This window comes from Notolepis coatsorum, assembly GCF_963971535.1.
Source record: "Notolepis coatsorum genome assembly, chromosome: 12".
Classification (NCBI taxonomy): Eukaryota; Metazoa; Chordata; class Actinopteri; order Aulopiformes; family Paralepididae; genus Notolepis; species Notolepis coatsorum.
This window is the reverse complement of record NC_140176.1, coordinates 5,067,391-5,092,118: the sequence shown is the minus strand read 5'-3', so window position 1 is coordinate 5,092,118 and position 24,728 is coordinate 5,067,391. Positions and strand designations below refer to the sequence as shown.

Sequence of the window (24,728 nt, the reverse complement as noted above, 5' to 3'; positions counted from 1 at the left end):
GCTCGGTGCGATGTACACATTATGTGGTTATTTTAATTGTAACTGGGATTAAGATGTCTGATGAGATGCGCTGTTTGACGGATTTGAGAAATTGAATGAGCCGTTGACGTCACATTAATGAATGAGGATAAAGAGAGAAAACTTCATTCAAAATAAAGAATATTCTAAACACGGGTCTCTCGTTCATTAATGTATAAACAATGAATTTATCCCATCTGGCACAGTGGCGCAGCGGTAGTGCTCAATCCTGCCAACCCAGCGACCGGTGTTTGAATCCCCGTGTTTCCAATATAATTTTTTGGAATATAATATTAATGATTATACGCCAAAGTAGCCTAGTTGTAAGTTAAAATATTATAAATCTACATGCATTGAGGATGTCATTCTTTATATAGCTCTCAACGTGCACCAAATTGAATTATTCCTACATCGCAAAAAGAAGGAAAAACCGGGTTTCGAACCCCGGTCGTCTGCGTGAAAGTCAAAAGAAGAACCCGTTAGACCACAGTGGAGATAAGTAAAAGATCGACCATACATCAATCAATGGGAAGAGAGCCGTATCGTTATTCTGTATAACAGTTCAACTAATTATTTTCGCTAGCAAGATCTCATTTGATTATTCAATCCAGCAGGCAAGTTTAAAGAAATATAATCTGATTGATTGAGGTAATGAGGGACTTAAAATTAGCCTATAGATAACGCATTTAACTTGTCGGCGAGGCGATTGAGCCGTACTGCAATATGTTACTAAAGTTTTAAATCAATTAATCAATCAATGCCGCTAGAGAATCAGGATCTCTGCTCTCGACACTTGCTGCCTTCTCGGCTGAGGCGGGCACGCGCACTTATCCTGGGTCTCAAGTCTGGCTTGAGTTAACGAGACTGAATCCACCTTCGAGGAACAGGAAAATCCCGGCTTCAAACATCGGGTTAACTGAATCTGGATAATGACATCTTGATCGACTTAGTTGAACCAGGTACGGGGAACGGGGCCCAGAACAGAACAGAACAGAACGGGACAGAGCAGAACAGAACAGAACGGGATGGGACGGGACAGAATAGAACAGAGTAGAATTGCGTAATATAGAATAGAATAGAGTAGAGTAGAATAGAATCATACTTGGTATAGAATAGAATAGAAACCCTTTATTTATCCCGAGGGAAATTCTGCACTACAGATCGCTCACAGTAAACAGTAAACATGTAGGTATTCAATAACAAAAGTCACGAATAAGAATACAAATAAGGATAGAGAATAAAATACGGTCCGGGATATACATTCTGGTATGTATATATATTATAAAATATAAAATATATAGCCAAACATATACAGTAAAATGTACAGTAATAAGTGTTCAATAAGTTGGTACAGAACAGAACAGAATAGAATAGAATAGTTGGTCTCAAGCAGTACAGTCAGTACATTACAATACATTACATACACAGCAGTATTACAGTAAGTATGATATCTCTGCTGTACATGGTCTGAGGGGGGCGGGGTTACCTCAAAGAAGACCAGGTCCATGGCTCCGCCCCTCGCTGCCTCATTGTACTGTTGCTGGAACGCACACAGGCGCTCCGCCAGGGAATCCAGTGATGCGATTGGCTCATACACCTGTCATTTACACCACAGAGGACCATCGATATATTAATAATATCAACGACAGTAACAATAATAACTGTATTCATAGTGTTGATTTGTAACACTTTTAACATGTTCTGTTCATTTCATGGTGTACATATATGTGTGTACACCTTGAAATGTGTACATACAAGTATACACAATTAAATGTAATTAAATGAAATAAAGTGAAAGGAAAAATTGCTAATAAATAAAAATAAATAAAAGCTGATCAGTCTGTTAGTAAGATAAGATACGATAAGATATTCCTTTATTGACCCCCTTGGGGAAATTCAGGCATCATAGTAGCATGGGGGAGGGAGAGGGGAGGTACAGGTAGTAAAAAAGCAGTGTAAACAATATAACAAATCAATATAATTAACTCTGGACATGTGCATAATGGGCAACAAGGTGCGAGATGGGGGTATGTATGCCCTCTCAGTTATATTTGCCCTACAATCAATTGTTACAATATATAATCTAATAATCCAATAATCTAAATCTAATATAGAATCTAAAAATGCTAAATGCTAAATATAAAAATGCTAAATATAAGTAAGTAAATACATGGCTAAATAATTTCACTTGAACAGAGTCCAACTAAGCTGATTGGATGAAGTACCTTGGGGGCCTCTAGCTCGGTGTCTGCAGGCTCCTCCCCCACTAAGCTGATTGGATGAAGTACCTTGGGCGCCTCTAACTCTGTGTCTGTAGGCCCCTCCCCCACTAAGGTGATTGGATGAAGTACCTTGGGGGCCTCTAACTCGGTGTCTTTAGGCCCCTCCCCCACTAAGCTGATTGGATGAAGTACCTTGGGCGCCTCTAACTCTGTGTCTGCAGGCTCCTCCCCCACTAAGCTGATTGGATGAAGTACCTTGGGGGCCTCTAACTCGGTGTCTGCAGGCCCCTCCCCCACTAAGCTGATTGGATGAAGTACCTTGGGGGCCTCTAGCTCGGCGTCTGCAGGCTCCTCCCCCGTGGGCTCTTCAGCATCACGCAGGAAGTCCACAAAGTAACTGTCCCACTGAGCATGCTCAGTCAGAGCCGGACCATGATCCTCCACTGTGATCTGAGGATGAGAGAGAGATATGGGGGAGGGTGAATGAATACTGGTTAAATGGGGGGGTGACAGTGGCTCGGGAGGTAGAGCAGTCGTCTGGTAATCCGGATGGTTCCCGGTTCGATTCCCGCTCCTCCCCGGGGAAGTGTGTCAAAGTGTCCTTGAGCAAGACACTTAACCCCTAACTGCTCCCGATGAGCAGGTCGGCACCTTGCATGGTCGCCTCCGCCGTCGGTGAGTGAATGTGTGAGTGAGTGGGTCAAATGTGAGGAACTAAATTGTAAAGCGCTTTGGATAAAAGATGCGATATAAAAATGCAGCCATTTACCAAAATGAGTAGGGGAGGTGATAGTGATGAGAGAGGGATGACTGGACGGATAGATGGACGGATAGATAAAGGAATAAATAGAAAGGTAACGAGGGAAGGAAGGAGAGAAGCTTTGAGTGCGTGTCTGTGTTTTAGTGTGTAAATGAGAAGTCATGCGTACACCTAACACACACACACACACACACACACACACACACACACACGCACACCACCCTTCTTTCTTCTACACACCTTCTCCATCATGCTCTGGAAGGTGTCTCGGTCCTTGTTGTTCACGAAGCGGTCGGCGATGACTCTGGTGCACTCGTGGTGGAAGAGAGCCGCCAGCGTCTCAGAGCTCTGACACACGTCAGCCCTCACTGTCAGAATACCCTGAGGACAGAATAACACTAGTTAATCTAACTTCACTGTCAGAATACCCAGAGGACGACACTACTTTACTGTCAGAATACCCTGAGGACGACATTACTTTACTGTCAGAATGTCCTGAAGACACTGGTTTATGAATGAATGAATGAAGTTTATTTTACGGTCTTGTTTACAGACAAATCAAACACACCCGTGTGGACTTACAAAAGGAAAAGAAAAAAGAAAGAAAAATCACAAATGTACATATTCAAGGCAAGCTCACACACAAAATCTAAAATCAACAACCGAAAAAAAGGAATAGGCTGAAGCACATTCTTCACAACAAATTCTTAAAAACTAAATATATTTTAATATAAGAAAGAAAAACTTAAAATATGCTACAACATCTGTTCACTATCATTCAACTCCTCATTATACCATCTACTCAAACGTTTCACTGGCTTGTCCCTTATAGATGGAATTTCCTCCTCATTTAAGTTTCAAGTTTCTTTATTAGTTGTCATACAATAAACACAGAATACTTTTGTATGAAATGCTTCTTTCTGTTTTGCTCCTGAGAGTGTGCTAGATCAAATAAAAAGATAGTGTAAAATAAGTATAATATAAGTATAAAATAGAAAGTCAAGTACGTAAACAAGTGTAAACAAAACTAAAATGTTCAATATACATATATACAGTATATACAATGCAGAGTAGAGAAGGTAACTGAGTTACAACAATATACAATAGCTTAGCTTGTGGCGCCACACAAGCTAAGAGAAAACATTAGTTTGCTGTCAGAATATCCTGAGGACAACATTCATTTATATGACGTCTCTGTTTGAATACTTTTTTTGACGCCCTGTCAGGGGCGCCGGTTGGTACTGAATCCAGATTGATTTGGCCTGATCCATAGATGTGTGACTTGGCCATAATAAGGTCATTTATAGGCCTGACATTCTATATTCTATATTCATATTTCAAATGACATGTGTCCGGATGGCAAAATTCAGCACTGTATCTACAAAAAGCCATGTAAATCATCTGCCCTTTATTCATTTGTTTAGATTTTTAGTACACTTGTTCTCAAAAAGGTGCTAAATGAGCTCAGTGGCTTTTCACGTCTGGTAAATGTTAGCATGGTGTTATGCACTGTCAAAGATGGCATTTTAATAATAATAATAATAATTTATATTCTCCTTTGGTTCATTACACAATACCTGCCAGATCCGACTCAGGTCCCGCAGGTTGAAGATGTAGTGGAACTTGGCTGGAGAGGGTAACATCTAGGACAGAGAGAGGGATGGGGAGGAGAAAGGGAGGACAGGAGGAATGAGGAGAGAGGGGAAGGATGGAAAAAGTGACATGAGGAAAGGAAAAGAAATAGAGAGAGTGAACAGAGAAGGGTGGAGAGAGAGATTACATTATGTGGCAGTAGAACCTGGCTTTCTTAGGGCTCTCTGACACAGGGACACGGGTGAGATGGTAGAGACCAGTTTATTAAAGAGGTGGTGAGATGGTAGAGACCAGTTTATTAAAGAGAGGTGAGATGGTAGAGACCAGTTTATTAAAGAGGTGGTGAGATGGTAGAGACCAGTTTATTAAAGAGGTGGTGAGATGGTAGAGACCAGTTTATTAAAGAGGTGGTGAGATGGTAGAGACCAGTTTATTAAAGAGAGGTGAGATGGTAGAGACCAGTTTATTAAAGAGAGGTGAGATGGTAGAGACCAGTTTATTAAAGAGAGGTGAGATGGTAGAGACCAGTTTATTAAAGAGAGGTGAGATGGTAGAGACCAGTTTATTAAAGAGGTGGTGAGATGGTAGAGACCAGTTTATTAAAGAGGTGGTGAGATGGTAGAGACCAGTTTATTGAAGAGGTGGTGAGATGGTAGAGACCAGTTTATTAAAGAGGTGGTGAGATGGTAGAGACCAGTTTATTAAAGAGGTGGTGAGATGGTAGAAACCAGTTTATTAAAGAGAGGTGAGATGGTAGAGACCAGTTTATTAAAGAGGTGGTGAGATGGTAGAGACCAGTTTATTAAAGAGAGGTGAGATGGTAGAGACCAGTTTATTAAAGAGAGGTGAGATGGTAGAGACCAGTTTATTAAAGAGGTGGTGAGATGGTAGAGACCAGTTTATTAAAGAGAGGTGAGATGGTAGAGACCAGTTTATTAAAGAGAGGTGAGATGGTAGAGACCAGTTTATTAAAGAGGTGGTGAGATGGTAGAGACCAGTTTATTAAAGAGAGGTGAGATGGTAGAGACCAGTTTATTAAAGAGGTGGTGAGATGGCAGAGACCAGTTTATTAAAGAGAGGTGAGATGGTAGAGACCAGTTTATTAAAGAGAGGTGAGATGGTAGAGACCAGTTTATTAAAGAGAGGTGAGATGGTAGAGACCAGTTTATTAAAGAGGTGGTGAGATGGTAGAAACCAGTTTATTAAAGAGAGGTGAGATGGTAGAGACCAGTTTATTAAAGAGGAGGTGAGATGGTAGAGACCAGTTTATTAAAGAGAGGTGAGATGGTAGAGACCAGTTTATTAAAGAGAGGTGAGATGGTAGAGACCAGTTTATTAAAGAGAGGTGAGATGGTAGAGACCAGTTTATTAAAGAGAGGTGAGATGGTAGAGACCAGTTTATTAAAGAGAGGTGAGATGGTAGAGACCAGTTTATTAAAGAGGTGGTGAGATGGTAGAGACCAGTTTATTAAAGAGAGGTGAGATGGTAGAGACCAGTTTATTAAAGAGGTGGTGAGATGGCAGAGACCAGTTTATTAAAGAGAGGTGAGATGGTAGAGACCAGTTTATTAAAGAGGTGGTGAGATGGTAGAGACCAGTTTATTAAAGAGGTGGTGAGATGGTAGAGACCAGTTTATTAAAGAGAGGTGAGATGGTAGAGACCAGTTTATTAAAGAGGTGGTGAGATGGTAGAAACCAGTTTATTAAAGAGAGGTGAGATGGTAGAGACCAGTTTATTAAAGAGGTGGTGAGATGGTAGAGACCAGTTTATTAAAGAGAGGTGAGATGGTAGAGACCAGTTTATTAAAGAGAGGTGAGATGGTAGAGACCAGTTTATTAAAGAGGTGGTGAGATGGTAGAGACCAGTTTATTAAAGAGAGGTGAGATGGTAGAGACCAGTTTATTAAAGAGGTGGTGAGATGGCAGAGACCAGTTTATTAAAGAGAGGTGAGATGGTAGAGACCAGTTTATTAAAGAGAGGTGAGATGGTAGAGACCAGTTTATTAAAGAGGTGGTGAGATGGTAGAGACCAGTTTATTAAAGAGAGGTGAGATGGTAGAGACCAGTTTATTAAAGAGAGGTGAGATGGTAGAGACCAGTTTATTAAAGAGAGGTGAGATGGTAGAGACCAGTTTATTAAAGAGAGGTGAGATGGTAGAGACCAGTTTATTAAAGAGAGGTGAGATGGTAGAGACCAGTTTATTAAAGAGAGGTGAGATGGTAGAGACCAGTTTATTAAAGAGAGGTGAGATGGTAGAGACCAGTTTATTAAAGAGAGGTGAGATGGTAGAGACCAGTTTATTAAAGAGAGGTGAGATGGTAGAGACCAGTTTATTAAAGAGAGGTGAGATGGTAGAGACCAGTTTATTAAAGAGAGGTGAGATGGTAGAGACCAGTTTATTAAAGAGAGGTGAGATGGTAGAGACCAGTTTATTAAAGAGAGGTGAGATGGTAGAGACCAGTTTATTAAAGAGAGGTGAGATGGTAGAGACCAGTTTATTAAAGAGAGGTGAGATGGTAGAGACCAGTTTATTAAAGAGAGGTGAGATGGTAGAGACCAGTTTATTAAAGAGAGGTGAGATGGTAGAGACCAGTTTATTAAAGAGAGGTGAGATGGTAGAGACCAGTTTATTAAAGAGAGGTGAGATGGTAGAGACCAGTTTATTAAAGAGAGGTGAGATGGTAGAGACCAGTTTATTAAAGAGGTGGTGAGATGGTAGAGACCAGTTTATTAAAGAGAGGTGAGATGGTAGAGACCAGTTTATTAAAGAGAGGTGAGATGGTAGAGACCAGTTTATTAAAGAGAGGTGAGATGGTAGAGACCAGTTTATTAAAGAGAGGTGAGATGGTAGAGACCAGTTTATTAAAGAGAGGTGAGATGGTAGAAACAGAGACCAGTTTATTAAAGAGAGGTGAGATGGTAGAGACCAGTTTATTAAAGAGGTGGTGAGATGGTAGAGACCAGTTTATTAAAGAGAGGTGAGATGGTAGAGACCAGTTTATTAAAGAGAGGTGAGATGGTAGAGACCAGTTTATTAAAGAGGTGGTGAGATGGTAGAGACCAGTTTATTAAAGAGAGGTGAGATGGTAGAGACCAGTTTATTAAAGAGGTGGTGAGATGGTAGAAACCAGTTTATTAAAGAGAGGTGAGATGGTAGAGACCAGTTTATTAAAGAGGTGGTGAGATGGTAGAGACCAGTTTATTAAAGAGAGGTGAGATGGTAGAGACCAGTTTATTAAAGAGAGGTGAGATGGTAGAGACCAGTTTATTAAAGAGGTGGTGAGATGGTAGAGACCAGTTTATTAAAGAGAGGTGAGATGGTAGAGACCAGTTTATTAAAGAGGTGGTGAGATGGTAGAGACCAGTTTATTAAAGAGGTGGTGAGATGGTAGAAACCAGTTTATTAAAGAGAGGTGAGATGGTAGAGACCAGTTTATTAAAGAGGTGGTGAGATGGTAGAGACCAGTTTATTAAAGAGAGGTGAGATGGTAGAGACCAGTTTATTAAAGAGAGGTGAGATGGTAGAGACCAGTTTATTAAAGAGGTGGTGAGATGGTAGAGACCAGTTTATTAAAGAGAGGTGAGATGGTAGAGACCAGTTTATTAAAGAGGTGGTGAGATGGTAGAGACCAGTTTATTAAAGAGAGGTGAGATGGTAGAGACCAGTTTATTAAAGAGAGGTGAGATGGTAGAGACCAGTTTATTAAAGAGGTGGTGAGATGGTAGAGACCAGTTTATTAAAGAGGTGGTGAGATGGTAGAGACCAGTTTATTAAAGAGAGGTGAGATGGTAGAGACCAGTTTATTAAAGAGGTGGTGAGATGGTAGAGACCAGTTTATTAAAGAGGTGGTGAGATGGTAGAGACCAGTTTATTAAAGAGGTGGTGAGATGGTAGAGACCAGTTTATTAAAGAGGTGGTGAGATGGTAGAGACCAGTTTATTAAAGAGAGGTGAGATGGTAGAGACCAGTTTATTAAAGAGAGGTGAGATGGTAGAAACCAGTTTATTAAAGAGAGGTGAGATGGTAGAGACCAGTTTATTAAAGAGAGGTGAGATGGTAGAGACCAGTTTATTAAAGAGAGGTGAGATGGTAGAGACCAGTTTATTAAAGAGGTGGTGAGATGGTAGAGACCAGTTTATTAAAGAGAGGTGAGATGGTAGAGACCAGTTTATTAAAGAGAGGTGAGATGGTAGAGACCAGTTTATTAAAGAGAGGTGAGATGGTAGAGACCAGTTTATTAAAGAGAGGTGAGATGGTAGAGACCAGTTTATTAAAGAGAGGTGAGATGGTAGAGACCAGTTTATTAAAGAGAGGTGAGATGGTAGAGACCAGTTTATTAAAGAGAGGTGAGATGGTAGAGACCAGTTTATTAAAGAGAGGTGAGATGGTAGAGACCAGTTTATTAAAGAGAGGTGAGATGGTAGAGACCAGTTTATTAAAGAGAGGTGAGATGGTAGAGACCAGTTTATTAAAGAGAGGTGAGATGGTAGAAACAGAGACCAGTTTATTAAAGAGAGGTGAGATGGTAGAGACCAGTTTATTAAAGAGAGGTGAGATGGTAGAAACAGAGACCAGTTTATTAAAGAGGTGGTGAGATGGTAGAGACCAGTTTATTAAAGAGGTGGTGAGATGGTAGAGACCAGTTTATTAAAGAGGTGGTGAGATGGTAGAGACCAGTTTATTAAAGAGAGGTGAGATGGTAGAGACCAGTTTATTAAAGAGGAGGTGAGATGGTAGAAACAGAGACCAGTTTATTAAAGAGAGGTGAGATGGTAGAGACCAGTTTATTAAAGAGAGGTGAGATGGTAGAGACCAGTTTATTAAAGAGAGGTGAGATGGTAGAGACCAGTTTATTAAAGAGAGGTGAGATGGTAGAAACAGAGACCAGTTTATTAAAGAGGTGGTGAGATGGTAGAGACCAGTTTATTAAAGAGAGGTGAGATGGCAGAGACCAGTTTATTAAAGAGGAGGTGAGATGGTAGAGACCAGTTTATTAAAGAGGAGGTGAGATGGTAGAGACCAGTTTATTAAAGAGAGGTGAGATGGTAGAGACCAGTTTATTAAAGAGGTGGTGAGATGGTAGAGACCAGTTTATTAAAGAGGTGGTGAGATGGTAGAGACCAGTTTATTAAAGAGAGGTGAGATGGTAGAGACCAGTTTATTAAAGAGAGGTGAGATGGTAGAGACCAGTTTATTAAAGAGGTGGTGAGATGGTAGAGACCAGTTTATTAAAGAGGTGGTGAGATGGTAGAGACCAGTTTATTAAAGAGAGGTGAGATGGTAGAGACCAGTTTATTAAAGAGAGGTGAGATGGTAGAGACCAGTTTATTGAAGAGGTGGTGAGATGGTAGAGACCAGTTTATTAAAGAGGTGGTGAGATGGTAGAGACCAGTTTATTAAAGAGGTGGTGAGATGGTAGAGACCAGTTTATTAAAGAGGAGGTGAGATGGTAGAGACCAGTTTATTAAAGAGGTGGTGAGATGGTAGAAACAGAGACCAGTTTATTAAAGAGGTGGTGAGATGGTAGAGACCAGTTTATTAAAGAGAGGTGAGATGGTAGAGACCAGTTTATTAAAGAGAGGTGAGATGGTAGAGACCAGTTTATTAAAGAGAGGTGAGATGGTAGAGACCAGTTTATTAAAGAGAGGTGAGATGGTAGAGACCAGTTTATTAAAGAGAGGTGAGATGGTAGAGACCAGTTTATTAAAGAGAGGTGAGATGGTAGATACCAGTTTATTAAAGAGAGGTGAGATGGTAGAGACCAGTTTATTAAAGAGGTGGTGAGATGGTAGAGACCAGTTTATTAAAGAGAGGTGAGATGGTAGAGACCAGTTTATTAAAGAGAGGTGAGATGGTAGAGACCAGTTTATTAAAGAGAGGTGAGATGGTAGAGACCAGTTTATTAAAGAGAGGTGAGATGGTAGAGACCAGTTTATTAAAGAGAGGTGAGATGGTAGAAACAGAGACCAGTTTATTAAAGAGAGGTGAGATGGTAGAAACCAGTTTATTAAAGAGAGGTGAGATGGTAGAGACCAGTTTATTAAAGAGAGGTGAGATGGTAGAAACAGAGACCAGTTTATTAAAGAGAGGTGAGATGGTAGAGACCAGTTTATTAAAGAGAGGTGAGATGGTAGAGACCAGTTTATTAAAGAGAGGTGAGATGGTAGAGACCAGTTTATTAAAGAGGTGGTGAGATGGTAGAGACCAGTTTATTAAAGAGGTGGTGAGATGGTAGAGACCAGTTTATTAAAGAGGTGGTGAGATGGTAGAGACCAGTTTATTAAAGAGGTGGTGAGATGGTAGAGACCAGTTTATTAAAGAGAGGTGAGATGGTAGAGACCAGTTTATTAAAGAGGTGGTGAGATGGTAGAGACCAGTTTATTAAAGAGGTGGTGAGATGGTAGAAACAGAGACCAGTTTATTAAAGAGAGGTGAGATGGTAGAGACCAGTTTATTAAAGAGGGGTGAGATGGTAGAGACCAGTTTATTAAAGAGAGGTGAGATGGTAGAGACCAGTTTATTAAAGAGAGGTGAGATGGTAGAGACCAGTTTATTAAAGAGAGGTGAGATGGTAGAGACCAGTTTATTAAAGAGAGGTGAGATGGTAGAGACCAGTTTATTAAAGAGGTGGTGAGATGGTAGAGACCAGTTTATTAAAGAGAGGTGAGATGGTAGAGACCAGTTTATTAAAGAGAGGTGAGATGGTAGAGACCAGTTTATTAAAGAGAGGTGAGATGGTAGAGACCAGTTTATTAAAGAGAGGTGAGATGGTAGAGACCAGTTTATTAAAGAGGTGGTGAGATGGTAGAGACCAGTTTATTAAAGAGAGGTGAGATGGTAGAGACCAGTTTATTAAAGAGGAGGTGAGATGGTAGAGACCAGTTTATTAAAGAGAGGTGAGATGGTAGAGACCAGTTTATTAAAGAGGAGGTGAGATGGTAGAGACCAGTTTATTAAAGAGAGGTGAGATGGTAGAGACCAGTTTATTAAAGAGAGGTGAGATGGTAGAGACCAGTTTATTAAAGAGGTGGTGAGATGGTAGAGACCAGTTTATTAAAGAGAGGTGAGATGGTAGAGACCAGTTTATTAAAGAGAGGTGAGATGGTAGAGACCAGTTTATTAAAGAGAGGTGAGATGGTAGAGACCAGTTTATTAAAGAGGTGGTGAGATGGTAGAGACCAGTTTATTAAAGAGAGGTGAGATGGTAGAGACCAGTTTATTAAAGAGAGGTGAGATGGTAGAGACCAGTTTATTAAAGAGGTGGTGAGATGGTAGAGACCAGTTTATTAAAGAGGTGGTGAGATGGTAGAGACCAGTTTATTAAAGAGAGGTGAGATGGTAGAGACCAGTTTATTAAAGAGAGGTGAGATGGTAGAGACCAGTTTATTAAAGAGGTGGTGAGATGGTAGAGACCAGTTTATTAAAGAGAGGTGAGATGGTAGAGACCAGTTTATTAAAGAGAGGTGAGATGGTAGAGACCAGTTTATTAAAGAGAGGTGAGATGGTAGAGACCAGTTTATTAAAGAGAGGTGAGATGGTAGAGACCAGTTTATTAAAGAGAGGTGAGATGGTAGAGACCAGTTTATTAAAGAGGTGGTGAGATGGTAGAGACCAGTTTATTAAAGAGAGGTGAGATGGTAGAGACCAGTTTATTAAAGAGAGGTGAGATGGTAGAAACCAGTTTATTAAAGAGAGGTGAGATGGTAGAGACCAGTTTATTAAAGAGAGGTGAGATGGTAGAGACCAGTTTATTAAAGAGAGGTGAGATGGTAGAGACCAGTTTATTAAAGAGAGGTGAGATGGTAGAGACCAGTTTATTAAAGAGAGGTGAGATGGTAGAGACCAGTTTATTAAAGAGAGGTGAGATGGTAGAGACCAGTTTATTAAAGAGAGGTGAGATGGTAGAAACAGAGACCAGTTTATTGAAGAGGTGGTGAGATGGTAGAGACCAGTTTATTAAAGAGAGGTGAGATGGTAGAGACCAGTTTATTAAAGAGGTGGTGAGATGGTAGAGACCAGTTTATTAAAGAGAGGTGAGATGGTAGAGACCAGTTTATTAAAGAGGTGGTGAGATGGTAGAGACCAGTTTATTAAAGAGAGGTGAGATGGTAGAGACCAGTTTATTAAAGAGGTGGTGAGATGGTAGAGACCAGTTTATTAAAGAGAGGTGAGATGGTAGAGACCAGTTTATTAAAGAGGTGGTGAGATGGTAGAGACCAGTTTATTAAAGAGGTGGTGAGATGGTAGAAACAGAGACCAGTTTATTAAAGAGAGGTGAGATGGTAGAGACCAGTTTATTAAAGAGAGGTGAGATGGTAGAGACCAGTTTATTAAAGAGAGGTGAGATGGTAGAGACCAGTTTATTAAAGAGGTGGTGAGATGGTAGAGACCAGTTTATTAAAGAGAGGTGAGATGGTAGAGACCAGTTTATTAAAGAGGTGGTGAGATGGTAGAAACAGAGACCAGTTTATTAAAGAGAGGTGAGATGGTAGAAACAGAGACCAGTTTATTAAAGAGAGGTGAGATGGTAGAGACCAGTTTATTAAAGAGGTGGTGAGATGGTAGAGACCAGTTTATTAAAGAGAGGTGAGATGGTAGAGACCAGTTTATTAAAGAGGTGGTGAGATGGTAGAGACCAGTTTATTAAAGAGAGGTGAGATGGTAGAGACCAGTTTATTAAAGAGGTGGTGAGATGGTAGAGACCAGTTTATTAAAGAGGTGGTGAGATGGTAGAGACCAGTTTATTAAAGAGAGGTGAGATGGTAGAGACCAGTTTATTAAAGAGGTGGTGAGATGGTAGAGACCAGTTTATTAAAGAGAGGTGAGATGGTAGAGACCAGTTTATTAAAGAGAGGTGAGATGGTAGAGACCAGTTTATTAAAGAGAGGTGAGATGGTAGAGACCAGTTTATTAAAGAGAGGTGAGATGGTAGAGACCAGTTTATTAAAGAGAGGTGAGATGGTAGAGACCAGTTTATTAAAGAGAGGTGAGATGGTAGAGACCAGTTTATTAAAGAGAGGTGAGATGGTAGAGACCAGTTTATTAAAGAGAGGTGAGATGGTAGAGACCAGTTTATTAAAGAGAGGTGAGATGGTAGAGACCAGTTTATTAAAGAGGTGGTGAGATGGTAGAGACCAGTTTATTAAAGAGAGGTGAGATGGTAGAGACCAGTTTATTAAAGAGAGGTGAGATGGTAGAGACCAGTTTATTAAAGAGAGGTGAGATGGTAGAGACCAGTTTATTAAAGAGAGGTGAGATGGTAGAGACCAGTTTATTAAAGAGAGGTGAGATGGTAGAAACAGAGACCAGTTTATTAAAGAGAGGTGAGATGGTAGAGACCAGTTTATTAAAGAGGTGGTGAGATGGTAGAGACCAGTTTATTAAAGAGAGGTGAGATGGTAGAGACCAGTTTATTAAAGAGAGGTGAGATGGTAGAGACCAGTTTATTAAAGAGGTGGTGAGATGGTAGAGACCAGTTTATTAAAGAGAGGTGAGATGGTAGAGACCAGTTTATTAAAGAGGTGGTGAGATGGTAGAAACCAGTTTATTAAAGAGAGGTGAGATGGTAGAGACCAGTTTATTAAAGAGGTGGTGAGATGGTAGAGACCAGTTTATTAAAGAGAGGTGAGATGGTAGAGACCAGTTTATTAAAGAGAGGTGAGATGGTAGAGACCAGTTTATTAAAGAGGTGGTGAGATGGTAGAGACCAGTTTATTAAAGAGAGGTGAGATGGTAGAGACCAGTTTATTAAAGAGGTGGTGAGATGGTAGAGACCAGTTTATTAAAGAGGTGGTGAGATGGTAGAAACCAGTTTATTAAAGAGAGGTGAGATGGTAGAGACCAGTTTATTAAAGAGGTGGTGAGATGGTAGAGACCAGTTTATTAAAGAGAGGTGAGATGGTAGAGACCAGTTTATTAAAGAGAGGTGAGATGGTAGAGACCAGTTTATTAAAGAGGTGGTGAGATGGTAGAGACCAGTTTATTAAAGAGAGGTGAGATGGTAGAGACCAGTTTATTAAAGAGGTGGTGAGATGGTAGAGACCAGTTTATTAAAGAGAGGTGAGATGGTAGAGACCAGTTTATTAAAGAGAGGTGAGATGGTAGAGACCAGTTTATTAAAGAGGTGGTGAGATGGTAGAGACCAGTTTATTAAAGAGGTGGTGAGATGGTAGAGACCAGTTTATTAAAGAGAGGTGAGATGGTAGAGACCAGTTTATTAAAGAGGTGGTGAGATGGTAGAGACCAGTTTATTAAAGAGGTGGTGAGATGGTAGAGACCAGTTTATTAAAGAGGTGGTGAGATGGTAGAGACCAGTTTATTAAAGAGGTGGTGAGATGGTAGAGACCAGTTTATTAAAGAGAGGTGAGATGGTAGAGACCAGTTTATTAAAGAGAGGTGAGATGGTAGAAACCAGTTTATTAAAGAGAGGTGAGATGGTAGAGACCAGTTTATTAAAGAGAGGTGAGATGGTAGAGACCAGTTTATTAAAGAGAGGTGAGATGGTAGAGACCAGTTTATTAAAGAGGTGGTGAGATGGTAGAGACCAGTTTATTAAAGAGAGGTGAGATGGTAGAGACCAGTTTATTAAAGAGAGGTGAGATGGTAGAGACCAGTTTATTAAAGAGAGGTGAGATGGTAGAGACCAGTTTATTAAAGAGAGGTGAGATGGTAGAGACCAGTTTATTAAAGAGAGGTGAGATGGTAGAGACCAGTTTATTAAAGAGAGGTGAGATGGTAGAGACCAGTTTATTAAAGAGAGGTGAGATGGTAGAGACCAGTTTATTAAAGAGAGGTGAGATGGTAGAGACCAGTTTATTAAAGAGAGGTGAGATGGTAGAGACCAGTTTATTAAAGAGAGGTGAGATGGTAGAGACCAGTTTATTAAAGAGAGGTGAGATGGTAGAAACAGAGACCAGTTTATTAAAGAGAGGTGAGATGGTAGAGACCAGTTTATTAAAGAGAGGTGAGATGGTAGAAACAGAGACCAGTTTATTAAAGAGGTGGTGAGATGGTAGAGACCAGTTTATTAAAGAGGTGGTGAGATGGTAGAGACCAGTTTATTAAAGAGGTGGTGAGATGGTAGAGACCAGTTTATTAAAGAGAGGTGAGATGGTAGAGACCAGTTTATTAAAGAGGAGGTGAGATGGTAGAAACAGAGACCAGTTTATTAAAGAGAGGTGAGATGGTAGAGACCAGTTTATTAAAGAGAGGTGAGATGGTAGAGACCAGTTTATTAAAGAGAGGTGAGATGGTAGAGACCAGTTTATTAAAGAGAGGTGAGATGGTAGAAACAGAGACCAGTTTATTAAAGAGGTGGTGAGATGGTAGAGACCAGTTTATTAAAGAGAGGTGAGATGGCAGAGACCAGTTTATTAAAGAGGAGGTGAGATGGTAGAGACCAGTTTATTAAAGAGGAGGTGAGATGGTAGAGACCAGTTTATTAAAGAGAGGTGAGATGGTAGAGACCAGTTTATTAAAGAGGTGGTGAGATGGTAGAGACCAGTTTATTAAAGAGGTGGTGAGATGGTAGAGACCAGTTTATTAAAGAGAGGTGAGATGGTAGAGACCAGTTTATTAAAGAGAGGTGAGATGGTAGAGACCAGTTTATTAAAGAGGTGGTGAGATGGTAGAGACCAGTTTATTAAAGAGGTGGTGAGATGGTAGAGACCAGTTTATTAAAGAGAGGTGAGATGGTAGAGACCAGTTTATTAAAGAGAGGTGAGATGGTAGAGACCAGTTTATTGAAGAGGTGGTGAGATGGTAGAGACCAGTTTATTAAAGAGGTGGTGAGATGGTAGAGACCAGTTTATTAAAGAGGTGGTGAGATGGTAGAGACCAGTTTATTAAAGAGGAGGTGAGATGGTAGAGACCAGTTTATTAAAGAGGTGGTGAGATGGTAGAAACAGAGACCAGTTTATTAAAGAGGTGGTGAGATGGTAGAGACCAGTTTATTAAAGAGAGGTGAGATGGTAGAGACCAGTTTATTAAAGAGAGGTGAGATGGTAGAGACCAGTTTATTAAAGAGAGGTGAGATGGTAGAGACCAGTTTATTAAAGAGAGGTGAGATGGTAGAGACCAGTTTATTAAAGAGAGGTGAGATGGTAGAGACCAGTTTATTAAAGAGAGGTGAGATGGTAGATACCAGTTTATTAAAGAGAGGTGAGATGGTAGAGACCAGTTTATTAAAGAGGTGGTGAGATGGTAGAGACCAGTTTATTAAAGAGAGGTGAGATGGTAGAGACCAGTTTATTAAAGAGAGGTGAGATGGTAGAGACCAGTTTATTAAAGAGAGGTGAGATGGTAGAGACCAGTTTATTAAAGAGAGGTGAGATGGTAGAAACAGAGACCAGTTTATTAAAGAGAGGTGAGATGGTAGAAACCAGTTTATTAAAGAGAGGTGAGATGGTAGAGACCAGTTTATTAAAGAGAGGTGAGATGGTAGAAACAGAGACCAGTTTATTAAAGAGAGGTGAGATGGTAGAGACCAGTTTATTAAAGAGAGGTGAGATGGTAGAGACCAGTTTATTAAAGAGAGGTGAGATGGTAGAGACCAGTTTATTAAAGAGGTGGTGAGATGGTAGAGACCAGTTTATTAAAGAGGTGGTGAGATGGTAGAGACCAGTTTATTAAAGAGGTGGTGAGATGGTAGAGACCAGTTTATTAAAGAGGTGGTGAGATGGTAGAGACCAGTTTATTAAAGAGAGGTGAGATGGTAGAGACCAGTTTATTAAAGAGGTGGTGAGATGGTAGAGACCAGTTTATTAAAGAGGTGGTGAGATGGTAGAAACAGAGACCAGTTTATTAAAGAGAGGTGAGATGGTAGAGACCAGTTTATTAAAGAGGGGTGAGATGGTAGAGACCAGTTTATTAAAGAGAGGTGAGATGGTAGAGACCAGTTTATTAAAGAGAGGTGAGATGGTAGAGACCAGTTTATTAAAGAGAGGTGAGATGGTAGAGACCAGTTTATTAAAGAGAGGTGAGATGGTAGAGACCAGTTTATTAAAGAGGTGGTGAGATGGTAGAGACCAGTTTATTAAAGAGAGGTGAGATGGTAGAGACCAGTTTATTAAAGAGAGGTGAGATGGTAGAGACCAGTTTATTAAAGAGAGGTGAGATGGTAGAGACCAGTTTATTAAAGAGAGGTGAGATGGTAGAGACCAGTTTATTAAAGAGGTGGTGAGATGGTAGAGACCAGTTTATTAAAGAGAGGTGAGATGGTAGAGACCAGTTTATTAAAGAGGAGGTGAGATGGTAGAGACCAGTTTATTAAAGAGAGGTGAGATGGTAGAGACCAGTTTATTAAAGAGGAGGTGAGATGGTAGAGACCAGTTTATTAAAGAGAGGTGAGATGGTAGAGACCAGTTTATTAAAGAGAGGTGAGATGGTAGAGACCAGTTTATTAAAGAGGTGGTGAGATGGTAGAGACCAGTTTATTAAAGAGAGGTGAGATGGTAGAGACCAGTTTATTAAAGAGAGGTGAGATGGTAGAGACCAGTTTATTAAAGAGAGGTGAGATGGTAGAGACCAGTTTATTAAAGAGGTGGTGAGATGGTAGAGACCAGTTTATTAAAGAGAGGTGAGATGGTAGAGACCAGTTTATTAAAGAGAGGTGAGATGGTAGAGACCAGTTTATTAAAGAGGTGGTGAGATGGTAGAGACCAGTTTATTAAAGAGGTGGTGAGATGGTAGAGACCAGTTTATTAAAGAGAGGTGAGATGGTAGAGACCAGTTTATTAAAGAGAGGTGAGATGGTAGAGACCAGTTTATTAAAGAGGTGGTGAGATGGTAGAGACCAGTTTATTAAAGAGAGGTGAGATGGTAGAGACCAGTTTATTAAAGAGAGGTGAGATGGTAGAGACCAGTTTATTAAAGAGAGGTGAGATGGTAGAGACCAGTTTATTAAAGAGAGGTGAGATGGTAGAGACCAGTTTATTAAAGAGAGGTGAGATGGTAGAGACCAGTTTATTAAAGAGGTGGTGAGATGGTAGAGACCAGTTTATTAAAGAGAGGTGAGATGGTAGAGACCAGTTTATTAAAGAGAGGTGAGATGGTAGAAACCAGTTTATTAAAGAGAGGTGAGATGGTAGAGACCAGTTTATTAAAGAGAGGTGAGATGGTAGAGACCAGTTTATTAAAGAGAGGTGAGATGGTAGAGACCAGTTTATTAAAGAGAGGTGAGATGGTAGAGACCAGTTTATTAAAGAGAGGTGAGATGGTAGAGACCAGTTTATTAAAGAGAGGTGAGATGGTAGAGACCAGTTTATTAAAGAGAGGTGAGATGGTAGAAACAGAGACCAGTTTATTGAAGAGGTGGTGAGATGGTAGAGACCAGTTTATTAAAGAGAGGTGAGATGGTAGAGACCAGTTTATTAAAGAGGTGGTGAGATGGTAGAGACCAGTTTATTAAAGAGAGGTGAGATGGTAGAGACCAGTTTATTAAAGAGGTGGTGAGATGGTAGAGACCAGTTTATTAAAGAGAGGTGAGATGGTAGAGACCAGTTTATTAAAGAGGTGGTGAGATGGTAGAGACCAGTTTATTAAAGAGAGGTGAGATGGTAGAGACCAGTTTATTAAAGAGGTGGTGAGATGGTAGAGACCAGTTTATTAAAGAGGTGGTGAGATGGTAGAAACAGAGACCAGTTTATTAAAGAGAGGTGAGATGGTAGAGACCAGTTTATTAAAGAGAGGTGAGATGGTAGAGACCAGTTTATTAAAGAGAGGTGAGATGGTAGAGACCAGTTTATTAAAGAGGTGGTGAGATGGTAGAGACCAGTTTATTAAAGAGAGGTGAGATGGTAGAGACCAGTTTATTAAAGAGGTGGTGAGATGGTAGAAACAGAGACCAGTTTATTAAAGAGAGGTGAGATGGTAGAAACAGAGACCAGTTTATTAAAGAGAGGTGAGATGGTAGAGACCAGTTTATTAAAGAGGTGGTGAGATGGTAGAGACCAGTTTATTAAAGAGAGGTGAGATGGTAGAGACCAGTTTATTAAAGAGGTGGTGAGATGGTAGAGACCAGTTTATTAAAGAGAGGTGAGATGGTAGAGACCAGTTTATTAAAGAGGTGGTGAGATGGTAGAGACCAGTTTATTAAAGAGGTGGTGAGATGGTAGAGACCAGTTTATTAAAGAGAGGTGAGATGGTAGAGACCAGTTTATTAAAGAGGTGGTGAGATGGTAGAGACCAGTTTATTAAAGAGGTGGTGAGATGGTAGAGACCAGTTTATTAAAGAGAGGTGAGATGGTAGAGACCAGTTTATTAAAGAGAGGTGAGATGGTAGAGACCAGTTTATTAAAGAGAGGTGAGATGGTAGAGACCAGTTTATTAAAGAGAGGTGAGATGGTAGAGACCAGTTTATTAAAGAGGTGGTGAGATGGTAGAGACCAGTTTATTAAAGAGGTGGTGAGATGGTAGAGACCAGTTTATTAAAGAGGTGGTGAGATGGTAGAGACCAGTTTATTAAAGAGAGGTGAGATGGTAGAGACCAGTTTATTAAAGAGAGGTGAGATGGTAGAGACCAGTTTATTAAAGAGAGGTGAGATGGTAGAGACCAGTTTATTAAAGAGGTGGTGAGATGGTAGAGACCAGTTTATTAAAGAGAGGTGAGATGGTAGAGACCAGTTTATTAAAGAGAGGTGAGATGGTAGAGACCAGTTTATTAAAGAGAGGTGAGATGGTAGAGACCAGTTTATTAAAGAGAGGTGAGATGGTAGAGACCAGTTTATTAAAGAGAGGTGAGATGGTAGAGACCAGTTTATTAAAGAGAGGTGAGATGGTAGAGACCAGTTTATTAAAGAGAGGTGAGATGGCAGAGACCAGTTTATTAAAGAGGTGGTGAGATGGCAGAGACCAGTTTATTAAAGAGAGGTGAGATGGTAGAGACCAGTTTATTAAAGAGAGGTGAGATGGTAGAGACCAGTTTATTAAAGAGAGGTGAGATGGTAGAGACCAGTTTATTAAAGAGGTGGTGAGATGGTAGAGACCAGTTTATTAAAGAGGTGGTGAGATGGTAGAGACCAGTTTATTAAAGAGAGGTGAGATGGTAGAGACCAGTTTATTAAAGAGAGGTGAGATGGTAGAGACCAGTTTATTAAAGAGAGGTGAGATGGTAGAGACCAGTTTATTAAAGAGAGGTGAGATGGTAGAGACCAGTTTATTAAAGAGAGGTGAGATGGTAGAGACCAGTTTATTAAAGAGAGGTGAGATGGTAGAGACCAGTTTATTGAAGAGGTGGTGAGATGGTAGAGACCAGTTTATTAAAGAGGTGGTGAGATGGTAGAGACCAGTTTATTAAAGAGAGGTGAGATGGTAGAGACCAGTTTATTAAAGAGAGGTGAGATGGTAGAGACCAGTTTATTAAAGAGAGGTGAGATGGTAGAGACCAGTTTATTAAAGAGAGGTGAGATGGTAGAGACCAGTTTATTAAAGAGAGGTGAGATGGTAGAGACCAGTTTATTAAAGAGAGGTGAGATGGTAGAGACCAGTTTATTAAAGAGGAGGTGAGATGGTAGAGACCAGTTTATTAAAGAGAGGTGAGATGGTAGAGACCAGTTTATTAAAGAGAGGTGAGATGGTAGAGACCAGTTTATTAAAGAGAGGTGAGATGGTAGAGACCAGTTTATTAAAGAGAGGTGAGATGGTAGAAACAGAGACCAGTTTATTAAAGAGAGGTGAGATGGTAGAGACCAGTTTATTAAAGAGAGGTGAGATGGTAGAGACCAGTTTATTAAAGAGAGGTGAGATGGTAGAGACCAGTTTATTAAAGAGAGGTGAGATGGTAGAGACCAGTTTATTAAAGAGAGGTGAGATGGTAGAGACCAGTTTATTAAAGAGGAGGTGATATGGTAGAGACCAGTTTATTAAAGAGGTGGTGAGATGGTAGAGACCAGTTTATTAAAGAGGTGGTGAGATGGTAGAGACCAGTTTATTAAAGAGGAGGTGAGATGGTAGAGACCAGTTTATTAAAGAGAGGTGAGATGGTAGAGACCAGTTTATTAAAGAGAGGTGAGATGGTAGAGACCAGTTTATTAAAGAGAGGTGAGATGGTAGAGACCAGTTTATTAAAGAGGTGGTGAGATGGTAGAGACCAGTTTATTAAAGAGGTGGTGAGATGGTAGAGACCAGTTTATTAAAGAGAGGTGAGATGGTAGAGACCAGTTTATTAAAGAGAGGTGAGATGGTAGAGACCAGTTTATTAAAGAGGTGGTGAGATGGTAGAGACCAGTTTATTAAAGAGAGGTGAGATGGTAGAGACCAGTTTATTAAAGAGAGGTGAGATGGTAGAGACCAGTTTATTAAAGAGGTGGTGAGATGGTAGAGACCAGTTTATTAAAGAGAGGTGAGATGGTAGAAACAGAGACCAGTTTATTAAAGAGAGGTGAGATGGTAGAGACCAGTTTATTGAAGAGGTGGTGAGATGGTAGAGACCAGTTTATTAAAGAGAGGTGAGATGGTAGAGACCAGTTTATTAAAGAGAGGTGAGATGGTAGAGACCAGTTTATTAAAGAGAGGTGAGATGGTAGAGACCAGTTTATTAAAGAGAGGTGAGATGGTAGAGACCAGTTTATTGAAGAGGTGGTGAGATGGTAGAGACCAGTTTATTAAAGAGAGGTGAGATGGTAGAGACCAGTTTATTAAAGAGGTGGTGAGATGGTAGAGACCAGTTTATTAAAGAGGTGGTGAGATGGTAGAGACCAGTTTATTAAAGAGGTGGTGAGATGGTAGAGACCAGTTTATTGAAGAGGTGGTGAGATGGTAGAGACCAGTTTATTGAAGAGGTGGTGAGATGGTAGAGACCAGTTTATTAAAGAGGTGGTGAGATGGTAGAGACCAGTTTATTAAAGAGAGGTGAGATGGTAGAGACCAGTTTATTGAAGAGGTGGTGAGATGGTAGAGACCAGTTTATTAAAGAGGTGGTGAGATGGTAGAGACCAGTTTATTAAAGAGAGGTGAGATGGTAGAGACCAGTTTATTAAAGAGAGGTGAGATGGTAGAGACCAGTTTATTAAAGAGAGGTGAGATGGTAGAGACCAGTTTATTAAAGAGGTGGTGAGATGGTAGAGACCAGTTTATTAAAGAGAGGTGAGATGGTAGAGACCAGTTTATTAAAGAGAGGTGAGATGGCAGAGACCAGTTTATTAAAGAGGTGGTGAGATGGTAGAGACCAGTTTATTAAAGAGAGGTGAGATGGTAGAGACCAGTTTATTAAAGAGGTGGTGAGATGGTAGAGACCAGTTTATTAAAGAGAGGTGAGATGGTAGAGACCAGTTTATTAAAGAGAGGTGAGATGGTAGAGACCAGTTTATTAAAGAGAGGTGAGATGGTAGAGACCAGTTTATTAAAGAGAGGTGAGATGGTAGAGACCAGTTTATTAAAGAGAGGTGAGATGGTAGAGACCAGTTTATTAAAGAGAGGTGAGATGGTAGAGACCAGTTTATTAAAGAGGTGGTGAGATGGTAGAGACCAGTTTATTAAAGAGGTGGTGAGATGGTAGAGACCAGTTTATTAAAGAGAGGTGAGATGGTAGAGACCAGTTTATTAAAGAGGTGGTGAGATGGTAGAGACCAGTTTATTAAAGAGAGGTGAGATGGTAGAGACCAGTTTATTAAAGAGAGGTGAGATGGTAGAAACAGAGACCAGTTTATTAAAGAGAGGTGAGATGGTAGAGACCAGTTTATTAAAGAGAGGTGAGATGGTAGAGACCAGTTTATTAAAGAGAGGTGAGATGGTAGAGACCAGTTTATTAAAGAGGTGGTGAGATGGTAGAGACCAGTTTATTAAAGAGGTGGTGAGATGGTAGAGACCAGTTTATTAAAGAGAGGTGAGATGGTAGAGACCAGTTTATTAAAGAGGTGGTGAGATGGTAGAGACCAGTTTATTAAAGAGAGGTGAGATGGTAGAGACCAGTTTATTAAAGAGGTGGTGAGATGGTAGAGACCAGTTTATTAAAGAGAGGTGAGATGGTAGAGACCAGTTTATTAAAGAGGTGGTGAGATGGTAGAGACCAGTTTATTAAAGAGGTGGTGAGATGGTAGAAACAGAGACCAGTTTATTAAAGAGGTGGTGAGATGGTAGAGACCAGTTTATTAAAGAGAGGTGAGATGGTAGAAACAGAGACCAGTTTATTAAAGAGGTGGTGAGATGGTAGAGACCAGTTTATTAAAGAGAGGTGAGATGGTAGAGACCAGTTTATTGAAGAGGTGGTGAGATGGTAGAGACCAGTTTATTAAAGAGAGGTGAGATGGTAGAGACCAGTTTATTAAAGAGAGGTGAGATGGTAGAGACCAGTTTATTAAAGAGGTGGTGAGATGGTAGAGACCAGTTTATTAAAGAGGTGGTGAGATGGTAGAGACCAGTTTATTAAAGAGAGGTGAGATGGTAGAGACCAGTTTATTAAAGAGAGGTGAGATGGTAGAGACCAGTTTATTAAAGAGAGGTGAGATGGTAGAGACCAGTTTATTAAAGAGAGGTGAGATGGTAGAGACCAGTTTATTAAAGAGAGGTGAGATGGTAGAGACCAGTTTATTAAAGAGAGGTGAGATGGTAGAGACCAGTTTATTAAAGAGAGGTGAGATGGTAGAGACCAGTTTATTAAAGAGGTGGTGAGATGGTAGAGACCAGTTTATTAAAGAGGTGGTGAGATGGTAGAGACCAGTTTATTAAAGAGAGGTGAGATGGTAGAGACCAGTTTATTAAAGAGAGGTGAGATGGTAGAGACCAGTTTATTAAAGAGAGGTGAGATGGTAGAGACCAGTTTATTAAAGAGGTGGTGAGATGGTAGAGACCAGTTTATTAAAGAGGTGGTGAGATGGTAGAGACCAGTTTATTAAAGAGGTGGTGAGATGGTAGAGACCAGTTTATTAAAGAGAGGTGAGATGGTAGAGACCAGTTTATTAAAGAGGTGGTGAGATGGTAGAGACCAGTTTATTAAAGAGGTGGTGAGATGGTAGAGACCAGTTTATTAAAGAGAGGTGAGATGGTAGAGACCAGTTTATTAAAGAGAGGTGAGATGGTAGAGACCAGTTTATTAAAGAGGTGGTGAGATGGTAGAGACCAGTTTATTAAAGAGGTGGTGAGATGGTAGAGACCAGTTTATTAAAGAGGTGGTGAGATGGTAGAGACCAGTTTATTAAA

At 40.2% G+C, this 24,728-nt stretch overlaps 1 protein-coding gene across 1 annotated transcript in view; it reads right to left on the bottom strand.

The window, feature by feature from the left end:
- The window catches only part of dnah5l (dynein, axonemal, heavy chain 5 like), a gene marked incomplete at both ends in the record, with an annotated part of 223,598 nt that overhangs the window by 51,215 nt on the left and 147,655 nt on the right, over nt 1–24,728 (bottom strand). Inside the window, 4 exon segments of the mRNA XM_084326732.1 lie at nt 1,505–1,615; nt 2,559–2,690; nt 3,241–3,381; nt 4,578–4,643. Coding sequence (XP_084182858.1) covers nt 1,505–1,615; nt 2,559–2,690; nt 3,241–3,381; nt 4,578–4,643 — 450 coding nt within the window.